General features: G+C 41.3%; 2 protein-coding genes and 1 long non-coding RNA gene across 3 annotated transcripts in view; 2 read left to right on the top strand and 1 right to left on the bottom strand.

Moving 5' to 3' along the window:
- LOC310699149 (histone H2B 5-like) overlaps positions 1 to 15,774 on the bottom strand; it is a 960,349-nt gene that overhangs the window by 359,206 nt on the left and 585,369 nt on the right. The gene's annotated exons all lie outside the window — the stretch shown is intronic.
- On the top strand, positions 5,976 to 10,652 carry LOC310699210. The gene is made up of 3 exons (XR_014522001.1): positions 5,976 to 5,993; positions 6,725 to 6,850; positions 10,575 to 10,652. It is a non-coding gene; the product is annotated as an uncharacterized lncRNA (long non-coding RNA).
- The window catches only part of LOC310701000 (uncharacterized protein), a gene marked incomplete at its 5' end in the record, with an annotated part of 28,980 nt that continues 24,890 nt past the window's right edge, over positions 11,685 to 15,774 (top strand). Inside the window, 2 exon segments of the mRNA XM_083490961.1 lie at positions 11,685 to 11,883; positions 12,595 to 13,275. Of these exon segments, the coding sequence (XP_083347087.1) occupies positions 11,685 to 11,883; positions 12,595 to 13,275 (880 nt within the window).

Genomic DNA, 15,774 nt, shown 5'->3' with positions numbered 1-15,774 from the left:
AAATTATCTTAACATATTTAGCTAAATAATCTTTTAATTTCTTCCATTCCTCTTGGTATTCCTCCTCCTTCTGGTCGCAGACTCTTCTGGTCAGGTCGGCTAGCTCCCAAAAGTCCATCATCTTCATCTACCATTCCTCCACTGTTCTTGTAGTTTCCAATTTTTGTCCAATAAAATTCTAGCTGCAGTTGTGGCATACAAAAATAATCTGACATCTTTCTTGGGCAATTCCAAACCTGTTATTCCAAGTATAAAGGCTTCTGGTTTCTTAATAAATGAATATTTCAACATTTTTTTCAATTCATTATGAATCTTTCCCCAGAAGTCTTTCACTTTGGGACACGTCCACCACATATGGTAAAAGGTACCTTCTTTTTCTTTACATTTCCAACATAGGTTGTCACTCTTGTGGTAAATCTTTGCTAGTTTTACAGGGGCTAAGTACCATCTATACATCATTTTCATAACATTTTCCTTTAACACCGTACATGCAGTGAATTTGACCCATTTCCTCCACAGCCTTTCCCAGTCTTCAAACATTATGTTATGTCCAACATGTCTTGCCCAATCTATCATCACAGATTTAACTTGTTCATCCTTCATATGCCACTCCCACAATAAATTAGACAAATTTTTAAATTTAAAATCTAACAACTCCGCTTCCAATTTGTTTTTCCCCCGATGCAAAACTATTTTTCTTATCTAATTTATACAATTCATTAATCAGGTGGTAGTGTAGCCAATTTATTTTATCTTTGATTTGATCAAATGGTCTTAATTTAAATCCTTCTTTATCTTCCAATAATAAATCTGAATATATCAACCAATTAGTCTCCGTATTTGACTTTTTCTGGGACTTTGCCTCCATTGGCGAAAGCTATCTGGGTGTTTTCCTTTCTAAGAGATCTTTGTATTTTATCCAAACATTATAAAGGGGTTTTCTAATTACATGATTTTTGAAACCATTATGGGCCTTTATCTTGTCATGCCATAGATAAGCATGCCATCCAAACACATCGTCAAATCCCTCCAAGTCTAAAACATCCGCATTATCTAGTTGTATCCATTCCTTAACCCAACAAAGGGCTGTGGCTTCAAAATATATCTTCAAATCTGGCAGGGAAAATCCCCCTCTTTCTTTTGAATCTGTTAATAATTTAATTCTGTGTTTTTTCCCCTGCCAGATAAATGTAGATAAAGCTTTCTGCCATTCTTTAAAACATTTCACATTATCAATGATTGGGAGGGCTTGAAACAGAAACAACATCTTTGGTAATACATTCATCTTAACCACAGATATCCGGCCCATTAATGACAATTTTAAATTCGACCAACTCTCAAGATCTCTCTAAATTTCATTCCATAGTTTCTCATAGTTATCTTTATATAAATTCAAAATTTTCACCGACAAATTTACACCCAGGTATTTAACTTTTTTCACAAAAACCAGGCCCATTTTTTCTTGCAATAATTTCCTTTCCTCATTGTCCAAATTTTTCTCTAATACTTTGGTTTTGCTCTTATTTAACTTAAATCCTGCTACCTGTCCAAACTCCTGTATCAACTCCAGTGCTTTTACTGCACTGGAGTCTGGATCTGGAAGTGTTAACACCAAATTGTCAGCAAAGGCTTTTAATTTATATTGTTTGGCTCCTACTATTATACCTTTAACTTGTTCAACCTTCCTTATCATACTTAACAAAACCTCCAGGACCGAAATAAAAAGCAGAGGGGAAAGTGGGCACCCTTGCCTGGTACCCTTCTCAATTGTAATTTCCTCTGATACCACATTGTTTATTTTAATTTTGGCTTTTTGTTCATGATAAATCACATTAATACCATTTAAAAACTCCTGTCCAACCCCAATACTATCTGAATTTTGTATCATAAAACTTCAAGACACATTGTCAAAGGCCTTCTCCACATCAATAAACAGTAACATTGCTTTACAATTTTTTCTTGCTTCCAACTTTTCTAAAATGTCAACTATAGTCCTAATATTATCTTTCATATGTCTTCCAGGCAGAAATCCTGCCTGGTCCTTATGGATATAGTATGACAAAACCTTTTTCAACCTATTGGCGAGAAAATTATCAAAAATTTTATAATCCACGTTAAGTAGTGAGATTGGTCTATAGTTTTTAACATTGGATCTATCTTGATCTTGTTTTGGAATCAGGGTTATATAAGCTTCCTTCCAGGTTTCGGGTGCTTTGCCCCCTCCTATTATCTTGTTGCAAACTTCTACCAATGGCTGATTAAGCCAGTCTTTCATAGTCTTATAGTATTTTGCTGACAGTCCATCTGGTCCCGGGGCTTTGCCAAATTGCATTGAATTTATTGCATTTTCAACCTCCTGTCGTGTAATTAATCCATTTAGTAGGATCCTTTTACCTTTGGGAATCTTCTGCAAACCATTAGTTTTGATAAAATGCTCAATTTTAAACTTAGCTTCTTTACTTTTTTATACAGTTGTTTATAGTACTTCTGAAAACATCTTATCTCCACAGGGTTCTCTACAGACTTTCCTTCTGATACAATTTTTGTAATAGCACTTTGTTTTTGCCTCTTTTTTAGCTGCCAAGCTAAGAGTTTCCCACATTTATTCGCAGATTCAAAATTCCTTTGTCTCATCATTCTTAATTTCCATTCTATTTCTTGATTTATAATCTGTGAATACTGAGTCTGTAAAGCTTTAATTTCCTTTTGTATCTGCAGATTCTTTGGATTACTTCTAAGGTTCTTCTCTTTATCTTTTAACTGGTCCAAAATTTTATCTTTCTTTTCATTCTGTATCTTTCTCTTAATTGAATTTTGTTGGATGAGGAATCCTCTCATTACTGCTTTACTTGCGTCCCAAATGACTCCTGCTTGCTTTCCAGAGTTCATATTAATCTCAAAATAGTCTTTTAGAGTCTTTTGGGCTTATTAATTATTTGCTCATTCCTCAACAAATCATTCATTCTCCATCTGAAAGATCCCTGTGTAGATAATTTCACTTTCATAAATACTGCATTGTGATCTGAGCAAGTTTTAGGGCAAATTTCTGCTTTTGTTACTCTGGGAACCAAGTCTCTGGATATCCATAAATAGTCGGTTCTCGAAAATGATTGATTTGCATCTGAAAATTTTTTAAGTCTTTTTCAGTTACCGTATTTTTTGCTCTATAAGACTCACTTTTTCCCTCCTAAAAAGTAAGGGGAAATGTGTGTGTGTCTTATGGAGCGAATGAAGGATGTGCAGCTATCCCAGAAGCCAGAACAGCAAGAGGGATTGCTGCTTTCACTGCGCAGCGATCCCTCTTGCTGTTCTGGCTTCTGAGATTCAGAATATTTTTTTTTTCTTGTTTTCCTCCTCCAAAAACTAGGTGCGTCTTGTGGTCTAGTGTGTCTTATAGAGCGAAAAATACGGTAGAATTCTGACTCTCCATATGTCTGACAGATCGAATTTGTCAGTTATATATATAAAAATCTTAGGTAATCTGCCGGCATTCAGTATTTTTTGTCTCTGTCTCCTATCCATTAAAGTAGATGCAACTCCATTCAAATCTCCCATTGGAATTAATTTGTAATCCAAATGATCCATAAGCCTTGTTTCCAAATTCTTAAAGAATTCTGCCTTGCCATCATTAGGTGCATAAATTCCCAATAACAAGTATTTTTCCCCTTGTGCTGTAATTTCTACTGCTATGTATCTTCCCTCCTCATCTTTGAAAATCAATTTTGGATTCCATTTTTCATAGAATCATAGAATCATAGAGTTGGAAGAGACCACAAGGGCCATCGAGTCCAACCCCCTGCCAAGCAGGAAACACCATCAGAGCACTCCTGACATATGGTTGTCAAGCCTCTGCTTAAAGACCTCCAAAGTAGGAGACTCCACCACACTCCTTGGCAGCAAATTCCACTGTCGAACAGCTCTTCCTGTCAGGAAGTTCTTCCTAATGTTTAGGTGGAATCTTCTTTCTTGTAGTTTGGATCCATTGCTCCGTGTCCGCTTCTCTGGAGCAGCAGAAAACAACCTTTCTCCCTCCTCTATGCGACATCTTTTTATATATTTGAACATGGCTATCATATCACCCCTTAACCTCCTCTTCTCCAGGCTAAACATGCCCAGCTCCCTTAGCCGTTCCTCATAAGGCATCGTTTCCAGGCCTTTGACCATTTTGGTTGCCCTCCTCTGGACACGTTCCAGTTTGTCAGTGTCCTTCTTGAATTGTGGTGCCCAGAACTGGACACAGTACTCCAGGTGAGGTCTGACCAGAGCAGAATACAGTGGCACTATTACTTCCCTTGATCTAGATGCTATGCTCCTATTGATGCAGCCCAGAATTGCATTGGCTTTTTTAGCTGCCGCGTCACACTGTTGGCTCATGTCAAGTTTGTGGTCAACCAAGACTCCTAGATCCTTTTCACATGTACTGCTCTCAAGCCAATTTTTATTTGACACTGGCCATTTAATGGAGGTTGGGAGGAAATTAAAGAATACTTTTTGCAGGAAAGATTCAAATATTGAACTGTGTATTATTCTGTGTATTGGAGGAATTCTGTTTCATACTGCCATGTCCTCTTATCCACAGCAGCTTCTGCAGAAGTGAGCACCACCAGTGACAGTGAGTTATTCTTGGTCCAGCAATTTCAGGAAGTATCTCAAAGTCGAAGTCAAAGTTTATTTGTTGTTGCAACCATCCTGGTTATTTTAACCAAAAAGGGAATATAAGTATTCTATGGATATTGTGCAGAATATGCATAGATACACTGTTAAATACAGTGGTAACCAATTTTTACACCTATACTTTGAAATGCAGACCTACACAAATAAATTTCTATATAACATCGTTGATCAGATTTTACAGTTTGCTATATTGTCTTTGATGCACATTCTTAGTTTTTGGGATGCAACCACGAATCTCGCCATGTTGTCTGTCTCAAACTTATCAGAGCCAGGCAGCAAATATGTGACCTTCACTTGATAGTCCACATCAGGCATCTTACACAATAGTTCACAAATGTACTTATGTTTCAGCTCAGAATACATAGGACAGTAGAGTACATAACAGTATAGGTCTTCTGTTGCTTGAGTGCCACGTAGAGAAAGCCTCTTTTCTGCTAAAATTTTCCTGCAGCAACCATCTAAATACTCTGAGGGCATTGTCTGAAAACTCAGAGCCACAAATGACTTCCTAAGTGAACAGATTGGTAAATCATATAGATAGTTCTCAAAACGATGTTATACTTTAATTACCGGTAAATACAATTGTGGAGAGAACATTGATTCCTGGATTGCCTAATATCTTGTGTGTAAAAAAACCTTCAGTTTTTCCTTTACAGTTCCAGAAGTCCAAAACATTCAAAAACCAAAGTGCGGCTTCCAAAAATAGTTCGCAAACTGGAACAGTCACTTCTGGGTTTGTGACATTCGGGAGCCAAAACATTTGACTCACAAGGCGTTCAACTTCCAAGGCATGACTGTATATGCTTACAAATGTGCTCTAAGTAACAGTTCTTAAGAGCCTGAGGAATTACAGTTGTAGCTTGGTTTTCAAATGCCTTTTTGAGTCAAATGTTTTGGCTCCCAAACATTGCAAACCTGGAAGTGACTGTTCTGATTTGCGAACTATTTTTGGAAGCTGAACATCCAACAGGGCTTCTGCGGCTTCTGATTGGCTGCAGCAGCTTCCTGCAGCCAATCCAAAACCACGCTTTGGTTTTTGAACGTTTTGGAAGTCAAATGGCGGTGCTTTCTAGCATACTGCATAACACCTGCCATTCTAAAAGCTTAGCTGCAAACTCAGCTGTGGGTGTAAAATAATTGTGTGTTTCTTTTATTGGAAGTCGGGGGGAAATGGAATAGTATTCTTCAGAACTGAAGACTTCTTGCAGGAATGGTTGAAATTTTGCCCTCTGTGTCTGGATATTAGAGGAATTCTGTTTCATGTTGCCATGCCTTCTTATTTACAGCGACTTCTGCAGAAACGAGCACCACCAGTGACGGTGAGTTCTTCTTGGTCCAGCAATTTAAGCAAGTATCTGAATCATAGCACACAACTTATCCACAGCAACATGGTGATAGGAGAATGATTTGCTTTCCCTATCCCAGATAACAACTCTCCCTCCACTTCTGGTACAACTTCCCCTCCTCCTCCAACTAATGTGTATCATAAGCCTGTGGAGCGATTTACTTTTATGACAGCGATGGGGAACCAGTGGCCCTCCAGATGTTGGTGGACTCCAACTCCCAGCAGTCCCAGCTAGCATGGCTACTGCTCAGGATGATGGATGATGGATGCTTCATATGTCTCCACAGCGAATAACACAAAGCAATGAACAAATGGGCTAGAACTTTTTTTTTTTACAGAATTGGAAGACCAGCCCACAGAAGCAATGCTCATATATAAAGTGAACATATAACATTGTGCCAATAGTAGTGCAACATTTGGCTTAGTGCTAGTAACATTTGATCTGTCGTCTGGGGAGCTGACACACACACACACACACAGAGGTACAAAGGAAGGAATGCCTCCAGTATCAGAGGCAGCCTGCCTCAGAATGCCAGTTGCTGGGAATCACAAGGGGCAAGAAGGCTTGTGTCCTGCTTGCAAGCTGCCCAGGAGTGTCTGCTTGGTCACTAGGAGAACAGGATCCAGCAGGCTCTTCTTACCTTCTTAAGAAAGAAAAACCAGAGAAGGTGTGGCTCACGAACTCTCGTTTTCCTCCCAATCCAGAGACCACCCATGGCCGTCGGAAAGGTTTTCTTCCATCTTTGTTTGACATCTTAGCAAAAGGTTTGGAATCAGTTGGTGCTATGAAGAACAAGTGGACTTTGTCATTTTGGGGAAAGTAAGAAAATGGTGAGTTTAAGAAGAGAGTAAAGAGAAAATGAAAAGAGATGGGTCTTGGAGAGAGGCGATGCAGGGCAGGGGATCTAAAGTAGATAGAGTTGCCAGAGCATAAATACTCAAAGGGGAGAGTCCTGAAAGTGTTGGGGTTAATGGCAACTGGCGACATTTCATGCATTGCATGCCTTGTCTCAGCCCGTCTCTACTTGCCTTCAGTTTATGAAGTCGGTCTACAATGCACTGCTGTAGGTTTGACAGGGCTGTGTTTACAGTGAGCAGTTTTGTGCATGTGGTACCACTGTTTTAAAGGAAGAACAGGCAGTGGCACAGGGTGTTAACCATGGAATGCTAACAAAAGCTCCACTTTCCGTTTTAACACAGATAGAGGCTAGTTACATTCAGTAAGTATCAGGCGAATCCATTCTTTCCTTTTCATTCATAGCTAGCTCTGCTAATCAATGCAGATCAGTGGTGTGGCCTTTTCACCATCAGAAACGAGGAAGTATGAACTATCCCATTTCAAATAAGCATAACAATGTAAGGTGATTCCTGTATTTCTTCCCAATAGACATAAAATGGCTGGAGGATGTCAATGCTACATTTCATTCTATCCATGCCCTGAATGGTAGGGAATTAAAGTCAGAGAGAGCATTGGAAATTTATGGTGTTTTTGGAAGAGGGAAATAAAACAAATTTGGACATAGAAACCGTGGCATAGCATGGGGGGGGGGTTTGCCAGAACAATGGCCCTGGGCACATTTTTAAAGGGGGTGCAGTGCTGTGCATTTGGCTTCTCATGCTTTCCTGCCAGCCCTGTGCTGCTCACATAGTGGTACAGGGTTGGCAGGGTGGCCTGGGAAGGACGCTTTGAGAGACTGGGATCAAAGGGCACATGGCTGTTGTGTCCTCCTCACCTCGCCTGTGGGCATCAGGGGGATTCGCCCACCAAGGGCTGCATTGACTGGCCAGGCTCCCTGCGTAGATGGGCAGGAAGTGGTGTGGCTCCGGGGAGGGGCAGTTGCTCCCCGCTTGGCTCCGAGGAGGGGCGGTTGCAGCAGCGGTGAGGGCTGGGCTGGCATTGCGGGTTCCATTCACTATCAGCACTCTGTCCCCTGCTGTGTGCACACGTGTGCAGGCCCCCTGGCACCAGCAAACCACTACACTACTGCACAGAGAACTCCCAGACTGGTTGTTTGTTGAGCATCCATCCTTAATTGTTCACACAATATTTGCATCCTGGGCTTGTTATGCCATGCAGTTCTCTATCATTTTTCTTACTGCAAAAAGTCTGATAAGAAAAGTGAGAATGTGTGGAGGTAACAACCACTAGAGGGTGATGTTGTACAATCTCATAAGAATTTTGCACAAACAAATCAAGAACAGACACTCACTAAACAGCCTTCTGGAAGCACCCATCACCTGCCAATCAGAGGACGCAGCCATTACTTACAGACTAATTCTAAGCAAATTTACTTGGAAGTAAATCTCTGTAACCAAACCTCAATAGCTGCTTTTTCTAAGGAGGAGGTGGCTTGGAGCAGAGACCTGTGGGGTGCCCATAATGTGCTTAAGCCATTCCTTCCCTGCACATTGCTCTTCTAGTGCACCTCTTCCATAATTGGGCTTTCATAGGCATTACCTGACGCTAGTTTGGAAGCAAACTTCTGGGATCCTTTTTTTTTAAATATACATTTTTATAGAATTTTCACAAATTTTTAAAACCAACACCAAAACACAGACAAGCACAACACAATACAACACAAATAAGTATAATTTCAAATCCTTATTTTCTTAACATCTTTCCCTGACTTCCCCTCACCTCCCCTTCTTGTATCCCGATTCCAATAGTTAGCTCAGCAAGTTCTTGTCCCCAACTTTTACCTTGTTAATATTATACTTAATTCATCTTAATTAACCAATTTTAACTTATAAACCTCAATTTAAACAACAATACTCATCATTTACACCCTTTTCTAAGGTCGACCCAAGTTCCCTTCCACAAATTTCCCAATTTTTATATTAATTACAAAACAAAGTAACAAAAAGAAAACATATAATTATACATCCTTTGGATTCCAAAACTCTCACCCCCCCTTTCCCGGTTTCGATCCCCCCAAAATATCCCTCAGTCTATCAGTTATCAGCCTGGAGATCTCACGTCCGAGGCCCTCAAATCTCTCTCAGTCCCTCTCTGCCGGTTTTGTTGGTAGTCCTTTATATTGGACATCGAGTCTCGGAGAAGCTCTGTCCCAATAGGGTCTATGTTTCCTCCAACCAGACCTCCATATTCAAAGGTGGAGCCCAAATCTTGTTTCTTGTTCCTTTTAAGTCCAAATGTCCCAAATGTCCCAAAAGCTCCAACTTTCACCTTGATCAAATTTGTAATCCATAGGTCTTCAGATCTCCCCATAGGGAGATCCCTCCAATCTTCATTCTCTGATTCAGACCAAATTCTCATCATCCAGGTCTTGATTTTCTTAAAATCCATATTTACAGGCCTCTGGCTCTCCTTTTTCATCTGCAGGATTTCAGCTCCTCCTTCCCACTCCTCTGAAACAGCACATGTCTCTTCTTGTTCAGTTGCATAGGTTTCTTGGGTCAAGTCCTTGACACCATCAGCAAGTTTGTTTACTTTATAATTCAAAGTTGTAACATTTGTAGCCAAAGCTTCACTCTGACCTTGTAACTTTCCCAAGAGAAAAAACATTCTATCCAGCTCAGCCTGTATTTTTCCACCTGCAGCCATTGTAATGTCTCAGAACCCCCTCTAGAGGGATTCTAGTTACTTAATATTCCTTCCAACTTTAATCCAACAGTCAAGTTGATTTGTTTCTGTTTCTTCTTTGTTTTCAACAATTTAAAATCAAAATGTAGCAAAAATAACCAGCAGAAATAACAGAAACCAAATTTTTCCAACTTTGACAGCTCGTTTGACAGCTGTCAAACTCTTTATGTCTCCTCAACAGGCTCTCTCGCGGATCACTCCCGGATCCTGGGGGGGTGCACTTCAGCTCTTAAACATCAACTCTTATCCTCCAGCAAGATACTTATACTGCCAAGTCGTGAAATTAATAATTTTTATCCCATGAAAAGTGATCTCTCGACCTTAGTTATCCAATTCTTCCTTTAATTTGACTACATGACGGGGAGACGGACTTCCTTTTAGCGCCCCCCCCCCCCGATCATGCCAGATTCAAAAAAAAATTTTTTTTAGTTCCAATTTCCGTATTACTCACGGGTTGTTGCTTTTAGAGTCCAAATGATCAAAGAAAGAAGTCAGCGCTCTCCGGCCATGGCATGCGGCTTCACTCCGTAGAAGAAGCGGTCTACTCTCAGCACCACGCCATTCCCCGTCCCCCGCTCCGCAGCCTTTAAAAAGGCTCCTTCGCGGGTCAGGGGGGGCGCAAATGGTGCCCACCGAGTCACCAAGTCCCCAGGCTTCAGCGCCCCTGGCTTCTGAGGCTCCCCGCATCGCCGCCGTGGCAAGACCCGTCCTCTATGGAGCCGATTCCCTCCGGAGCTTGGAGGGAATCCGCCATTAGTTGATGGCGCTTGACCCAGAAGTCCCAAACTTCTGGGATTCTTAAAAAGTTGCCTCCAAGGGACAGACCCTGAGTTTTTTGTTTTCTTTTAAAGGTTAATATCGAACTCATCTCAGCTCTGCATGGATGCTCACTTGCCTTGATCTGGCTCTTGGCTCCAACTGCTCCAACTTTAAAATCTCTTTCTGTTTCAGGAATTGCATCCATCCTGTAACACACCACCTGTGGCCACATCATGGTCCCATTATAAGAAAAGCAAGGGAATAGCCTGATTCCAGTGATATAAGGTTGTGTATTGTCACCATCTCACCATTCAGAGGAAATAAACTCAAGCATTGACTAAACAACTACATTTGATCCATGATTCAAGCAGTGTGTGCTTTGTGTCTTCTGCACTGTGCAAAATACAAATCATAGAGTCGCCGGCTCAGATGAGCTTTTAGATAAGGTTTAGCATGTAGTTGAGAGCTAAAATAAAAATGTGAAATCTGGAGACTTTTTGAGTGGGTCCATGTTTCAGAAATTTGACCTCAAACTTTCACATCCTTATTTTTGAGTCAAAATGTGCAATACAAATGCAAAACTGTTTAACAATGGCATAGAGTTAATGCAAAATCTGTAAGGAGTAAAGACCACTGCTGTATCGTCTCCCATTAAGTTGCCCTCTTTGAACATTGTACCACTTAATACTGCACTGCTTCCATCCCCAAAATGTGCACACTGACACCCTACAAATCTACTAAGTTAAACTTACTATGAAATCTTTCATCCATATTGGGGCAATACCTTTATTAGCCCAACCAAAATATCACAAAACAGTAAGATGATAAAGAAACCCATTAAAAAAGGAAGGGGGAGAGAAAAAAAAAGACTGTGGGCTGCAGGACTCCAAGGCAGCATCTTCATTCATCAGAATCAGCTGCCACTCAGATCAGGAGCTTCCTGAGGAGCTAAGATGGCACCGAGGTAAGACGCACTTACTGGTGCTCTTCGGATTTCTTTTAATCTTCTTTTAATCTTTTATATTTTATCTTAACTGACCTAGTCAGTCTTTGAAGCATTTTATAATTGCTGCAGCTACATGCTATGGCAACTTTCTGAGAGATTTGGCCCTGCTCCAGATTGCTGCAGACTGCTCCTCGTTTCTCTCTTATCAGCGGGCCGGCCTCGGCTGCTAAAAGAGAAGTGAACGCCATTATCCTAATTGGAGAAAGGACTTAAGAGGAAGACGCAGTGTGGTGTTTAAATGTTATGTTTTTAAGAATCGTTTTTAAGAATCATATAATCCTTGGCCTGAGGAAAGTATGGGTCAGAACAAACGCTTGAGAGACTTTGACGAGCCCCTATCATCCCCTAAACCAAAACTATCAAGGTTGGTGCCACACCGGAATAGAAGAGGGAGTGACAATGCCGAGCATTGCCTTGGGGTGGAAACCCAAAATCGCTTCCTTCCTCTAAGTGATTTAGAAGGATCTAACTCTGACGACTCAAAATTTTTCAAAAGTAAAACCTGTAAAGGAGAATATGGAAAAACTCTCATCACAGGATGATGGTTTAACATCTGATACAGGGGAGTTCCCCAGTTGTGTGCAGTTACACTTAGTTATTAAGACCCTTCACTGTATCTTTAAAAGGCTGGACGAGGTATCCTCACAATTATCTAACATCCTGCTGAAAGTCGAAAAACTTGAATCAACAACACAATCTTCAGTTTGTGAGGTCAAAAACTTATTGCCTAATTCAGATAAAAGAAAGGAGACTAAAATTAAATATATCTTAAATTCCCAACTGAATAATCAGATCTGCAACACAAGAAAAGTTGCCTTTCGGTCAGGTCGGAAATAGGAAGATGGTCATCGCTAAATGGGGCTAAAGACTGTTTAAGCAAACTCTTAAAAATTAAGAAACACCAGATTGACTTATATGTGGTGATGCCCCTGTTCCGACAGACCAACTTCCTTAAGGTGATACTCATGTTCCACTCTGAAAAGTTACCATCTATTATTGCTAGGCGGAAAACGCTTTTGTCCATGGCCGATATAGTAGCAACGAGGGTTTTTGCAGATAGCAAGATCAAACCCCTTCTAAATAGGTGCCCTGGCGGTGAGGACATTAGGACAAGAGACTCCGCCTTACTTTAAAATACTGTCAGGCCCCACTGTGATGATCCTGCAGCGTACCATTCTCGACCAATCTCAATATCCTCTCAAACAGCCATATATGAGGACGGAAACCTACAGACTGCTCTTGATGAAAGGGAACTTATTGATTCGTTCAGAGCCCTCCCTCCGAAAGAACAGTCGGTGATGATGCAAAGATTTGACACGCTTAAATCTCAGCTTTTGCAAGTCCAACACAGAGGGGAAGATACTAACGATGCTTCAAATAACCCTACTGGGGCTCATCGGACAGAAGTGGTCGATCTTCTTCAGCTCAGCCCCACTTTGAAAACAAAAACCACCCTGCAAGACTCAAATCTTCAAGTTGTTTCTGCCCCCAGTCCTACTCCACAAGACGACCAGGCTCTGCCATCCTCACTTAACCTTCATCTACATCCATCGACTAACACACCTAAGGATGAAACTCTGATTTCCTCGCTTGACTCAAATCCCTCTTTAACTCACTCATCTATGCCAGAGCTAGAATCATCTCCAGTTTCGACCAGATATAGAAGTAGTCCACAAGTGATGCCCCCGAGAGAGTCTTCCGCAATTACCGCCACCGTGATGCCCCCTCATCTACCTTCTTTAAAGGAAAATGTGAATGTTATACCTCGGGACCCGTCGCCGGAAACGATTGAAGACCCGATGGGACGCATCAATAAAATCATCCTAATGCCTGATGATAAATCTGCTAGTGGGTTTCCCCCGACGGACTTAATTTCTCCCTCTCCGGGTATTTCTCTGTCAAGTTGTACAAAGAATTTCGAAATGAAGAGATTTCCTGTTCAGGGATCTACTTCTAGTAGATCAACCTCGGTGTTCCAACAGTCAAACCAAATTGTTAAAAATTTTAATTTGGAGGGTCCGCCACAGTTACCATCTTACCAATGTAAAATAACTGACTTTTTTGTTACATCTTCTGTTTCTTCCAGAGAGTCTGCCCCTCCTTCGCTTTGACTGTTAAAAGAACAACACAGAAGTCCCCAGCTAGCAGTCCTAAGTTGGAATATTGCGGGCTGGAAAAGGAAAAGATTAGATCCCGAATTTCTGTCCTATATAAACTCTTTTCAGATAATCCTTTTGCAAGAAACATGGGAAGAAGATAAAATAGATATAAATGGCTTTGAACTGATATCACTTCCAGCTAGTCCCTCCCAAAAAGGTGGCCGGTCCAGAGGTGGTCTTGCAATCACCATATCGCTTAAAATGAGTGCTAAACTCTTGCTAGTTCAGCCTTTTCCTCCTTTTGCCTTTACAGGTCTGATTTCAAGCGAAAAATTCTCCCTATTAATCACCAATGTTTATCTTCCTCCAGGTGGTCTTATATCGGACCTCCATTATAGATGGGACTCTCTGGAAGATCATTTATTGGCATGCTATGTTATGTACCCTAATATTCCATCGATAATGGGTGGTGACTTTAATGCACGTACAGCCGCCAATTGGGAGGGGATAATCAAGGCCAAGTGGTGGGTACCTCCCCCCATCCAAAATCTGATTTAATCTCTTTTACATCAAGAAGATCTAAGGACATCAGAGTGAATGAGGCGGGAGTCCTTCTTTATCAATTGGCCATTCGTATGAATTTGAACATTTTGAATGGCAATTGTCCTCCGGACATGCCAGGAGAATTCACTCATTTGGGCACAACATCAAATAATGTCCTAGACTACCTTCTAGTTTCAGAAGACCTATTCTCAAACTGCTTTTATTTCAAAGTAGACAATGTTCAATCCAGTGACCACCTACCTCTAGCGGCCAAGCTAACGCTTGACTGGCACCCGGTTAGCGGCTCACACCCAATCCATGTAGGTTTAAATGCCGCAACACAAGTAAGAAGCATTAAATGGTTTATGAAACAGGCCCAAAAATATGCAGAATTCTTCCAGAGGAATATCTCCGAACCCCTTAGTGTTTCAGTGGAGGAGTTGTCTGAACCAAATCAGAAGTGTGCATGCACACGAAAGCTCATACCAAGAACTAACTTAGTTGGTCTTTAAGGTGCTACTGGAAGGAATTTTTTTATTCATTCTGATACTCTTTCATGTCACTTGCCCATATGGCCAGATACGGACCCGGAGGAAATAGTAGATTTAATTGCTAAACTGAAAACTGATAAAGCACCAGGGCCCGATCTGATCCTGGCAGAAGCTATTAAACAACACCCAGCATGGTGGGCCAAAATTCTTGCAAAAGTTTTTGATGCAATTAATGCCACGGGCCAGATACCAAGATCATGGAAGGAGTCCATCATAATTCCTATATATAAAAAAGGACCACCAGAGGACCCAGGAAACTATCGTAATATCAGTTTATTATCAATCATCGGAAAAATCTACACTCGCTTCTTGCTAACTAGACTAACCTAATGGGCCGAAGATTCCAATCTGATAGGCCATGAACAGGCCGGGTTTAGACCAAATCGTGCTTCTATTGACCAAGCACTAATTCTATATCATTTGGCGCGGAAGTATTCTTCCCCCCCTCATGGTCTTTTATGTGCCCCTTTTATAGATCTGAAGGCGGCTTTTGACAGTATCTCTAGAGAGCTGCTATGGGAAAAATTGGCAAAGTGGGGCATAGATAAAAGGCTGTTGTGGCTTATGATCAAATTACATGAAGGGACGGCCACGAGGGCGATCTCACAAACTCTATACCAATAAATAAGGGGGTACGACAAGGGTGCATTCTTGCCCCCTATCTCTTTAACCTCTGTATTAGTGATATGAGAACTCCCCTAGTTGAGGCCCAAACCACCATTCATGCACCCAGGCTTACAGACTATCGCTGCCCCTTACTATTGTACGCGGACGATGCGGTGATCCTCTCATATTCAAGAATTGGTTTGAGGAGGGCCTTTAAGATCTTCTCGTTATATTGCCAAACAAATTTACTTACTATTAACCATTCCAAATCTAAAGTCCTAATTTTTTCCAGGAGTCGTAAATTGTATAGGTGGGAACTCGAGGGGAAGCCAATTGAACAAGTCCACAAATTTCAGTATCTAGGAATTTACTTCCAGCATAATATGGGATGGAACATACTGTCAGGGAACTGCCATCGGAAGGACAGGAGGTGGAAGGGCTCACAGAGGTTGGGAGAGGCTCAGCAGCTGAAGAGGGAACCAGCAGGGGGAGAGGAGGGTCTCCTAGGGAAAGTGAGCAGGAGGAATGGCTCAGAGACACTTCCAGCGAGAACAGTGGGGAGGTTTCTGGACCTCCCATAGGGACAC

The sequence above is a fragment of the Podarcis liolepis genome (genome assembly GCF_965112155.1).
Source record: "Podarcis liolepis genome assembly, chromosome: 2".
In the NCBI taxonomy this organism is placed as follows: Eukaryota; Metazoa; Chordata; class Lepidosauria; order Squamata; family Lacertidae; genus Podarcis; species Podarcis liolepis.
Note: the sequence above shows the minus strand (reverse complement) of the source record. Positions and strands in the feature narration are given on the sequence as shown.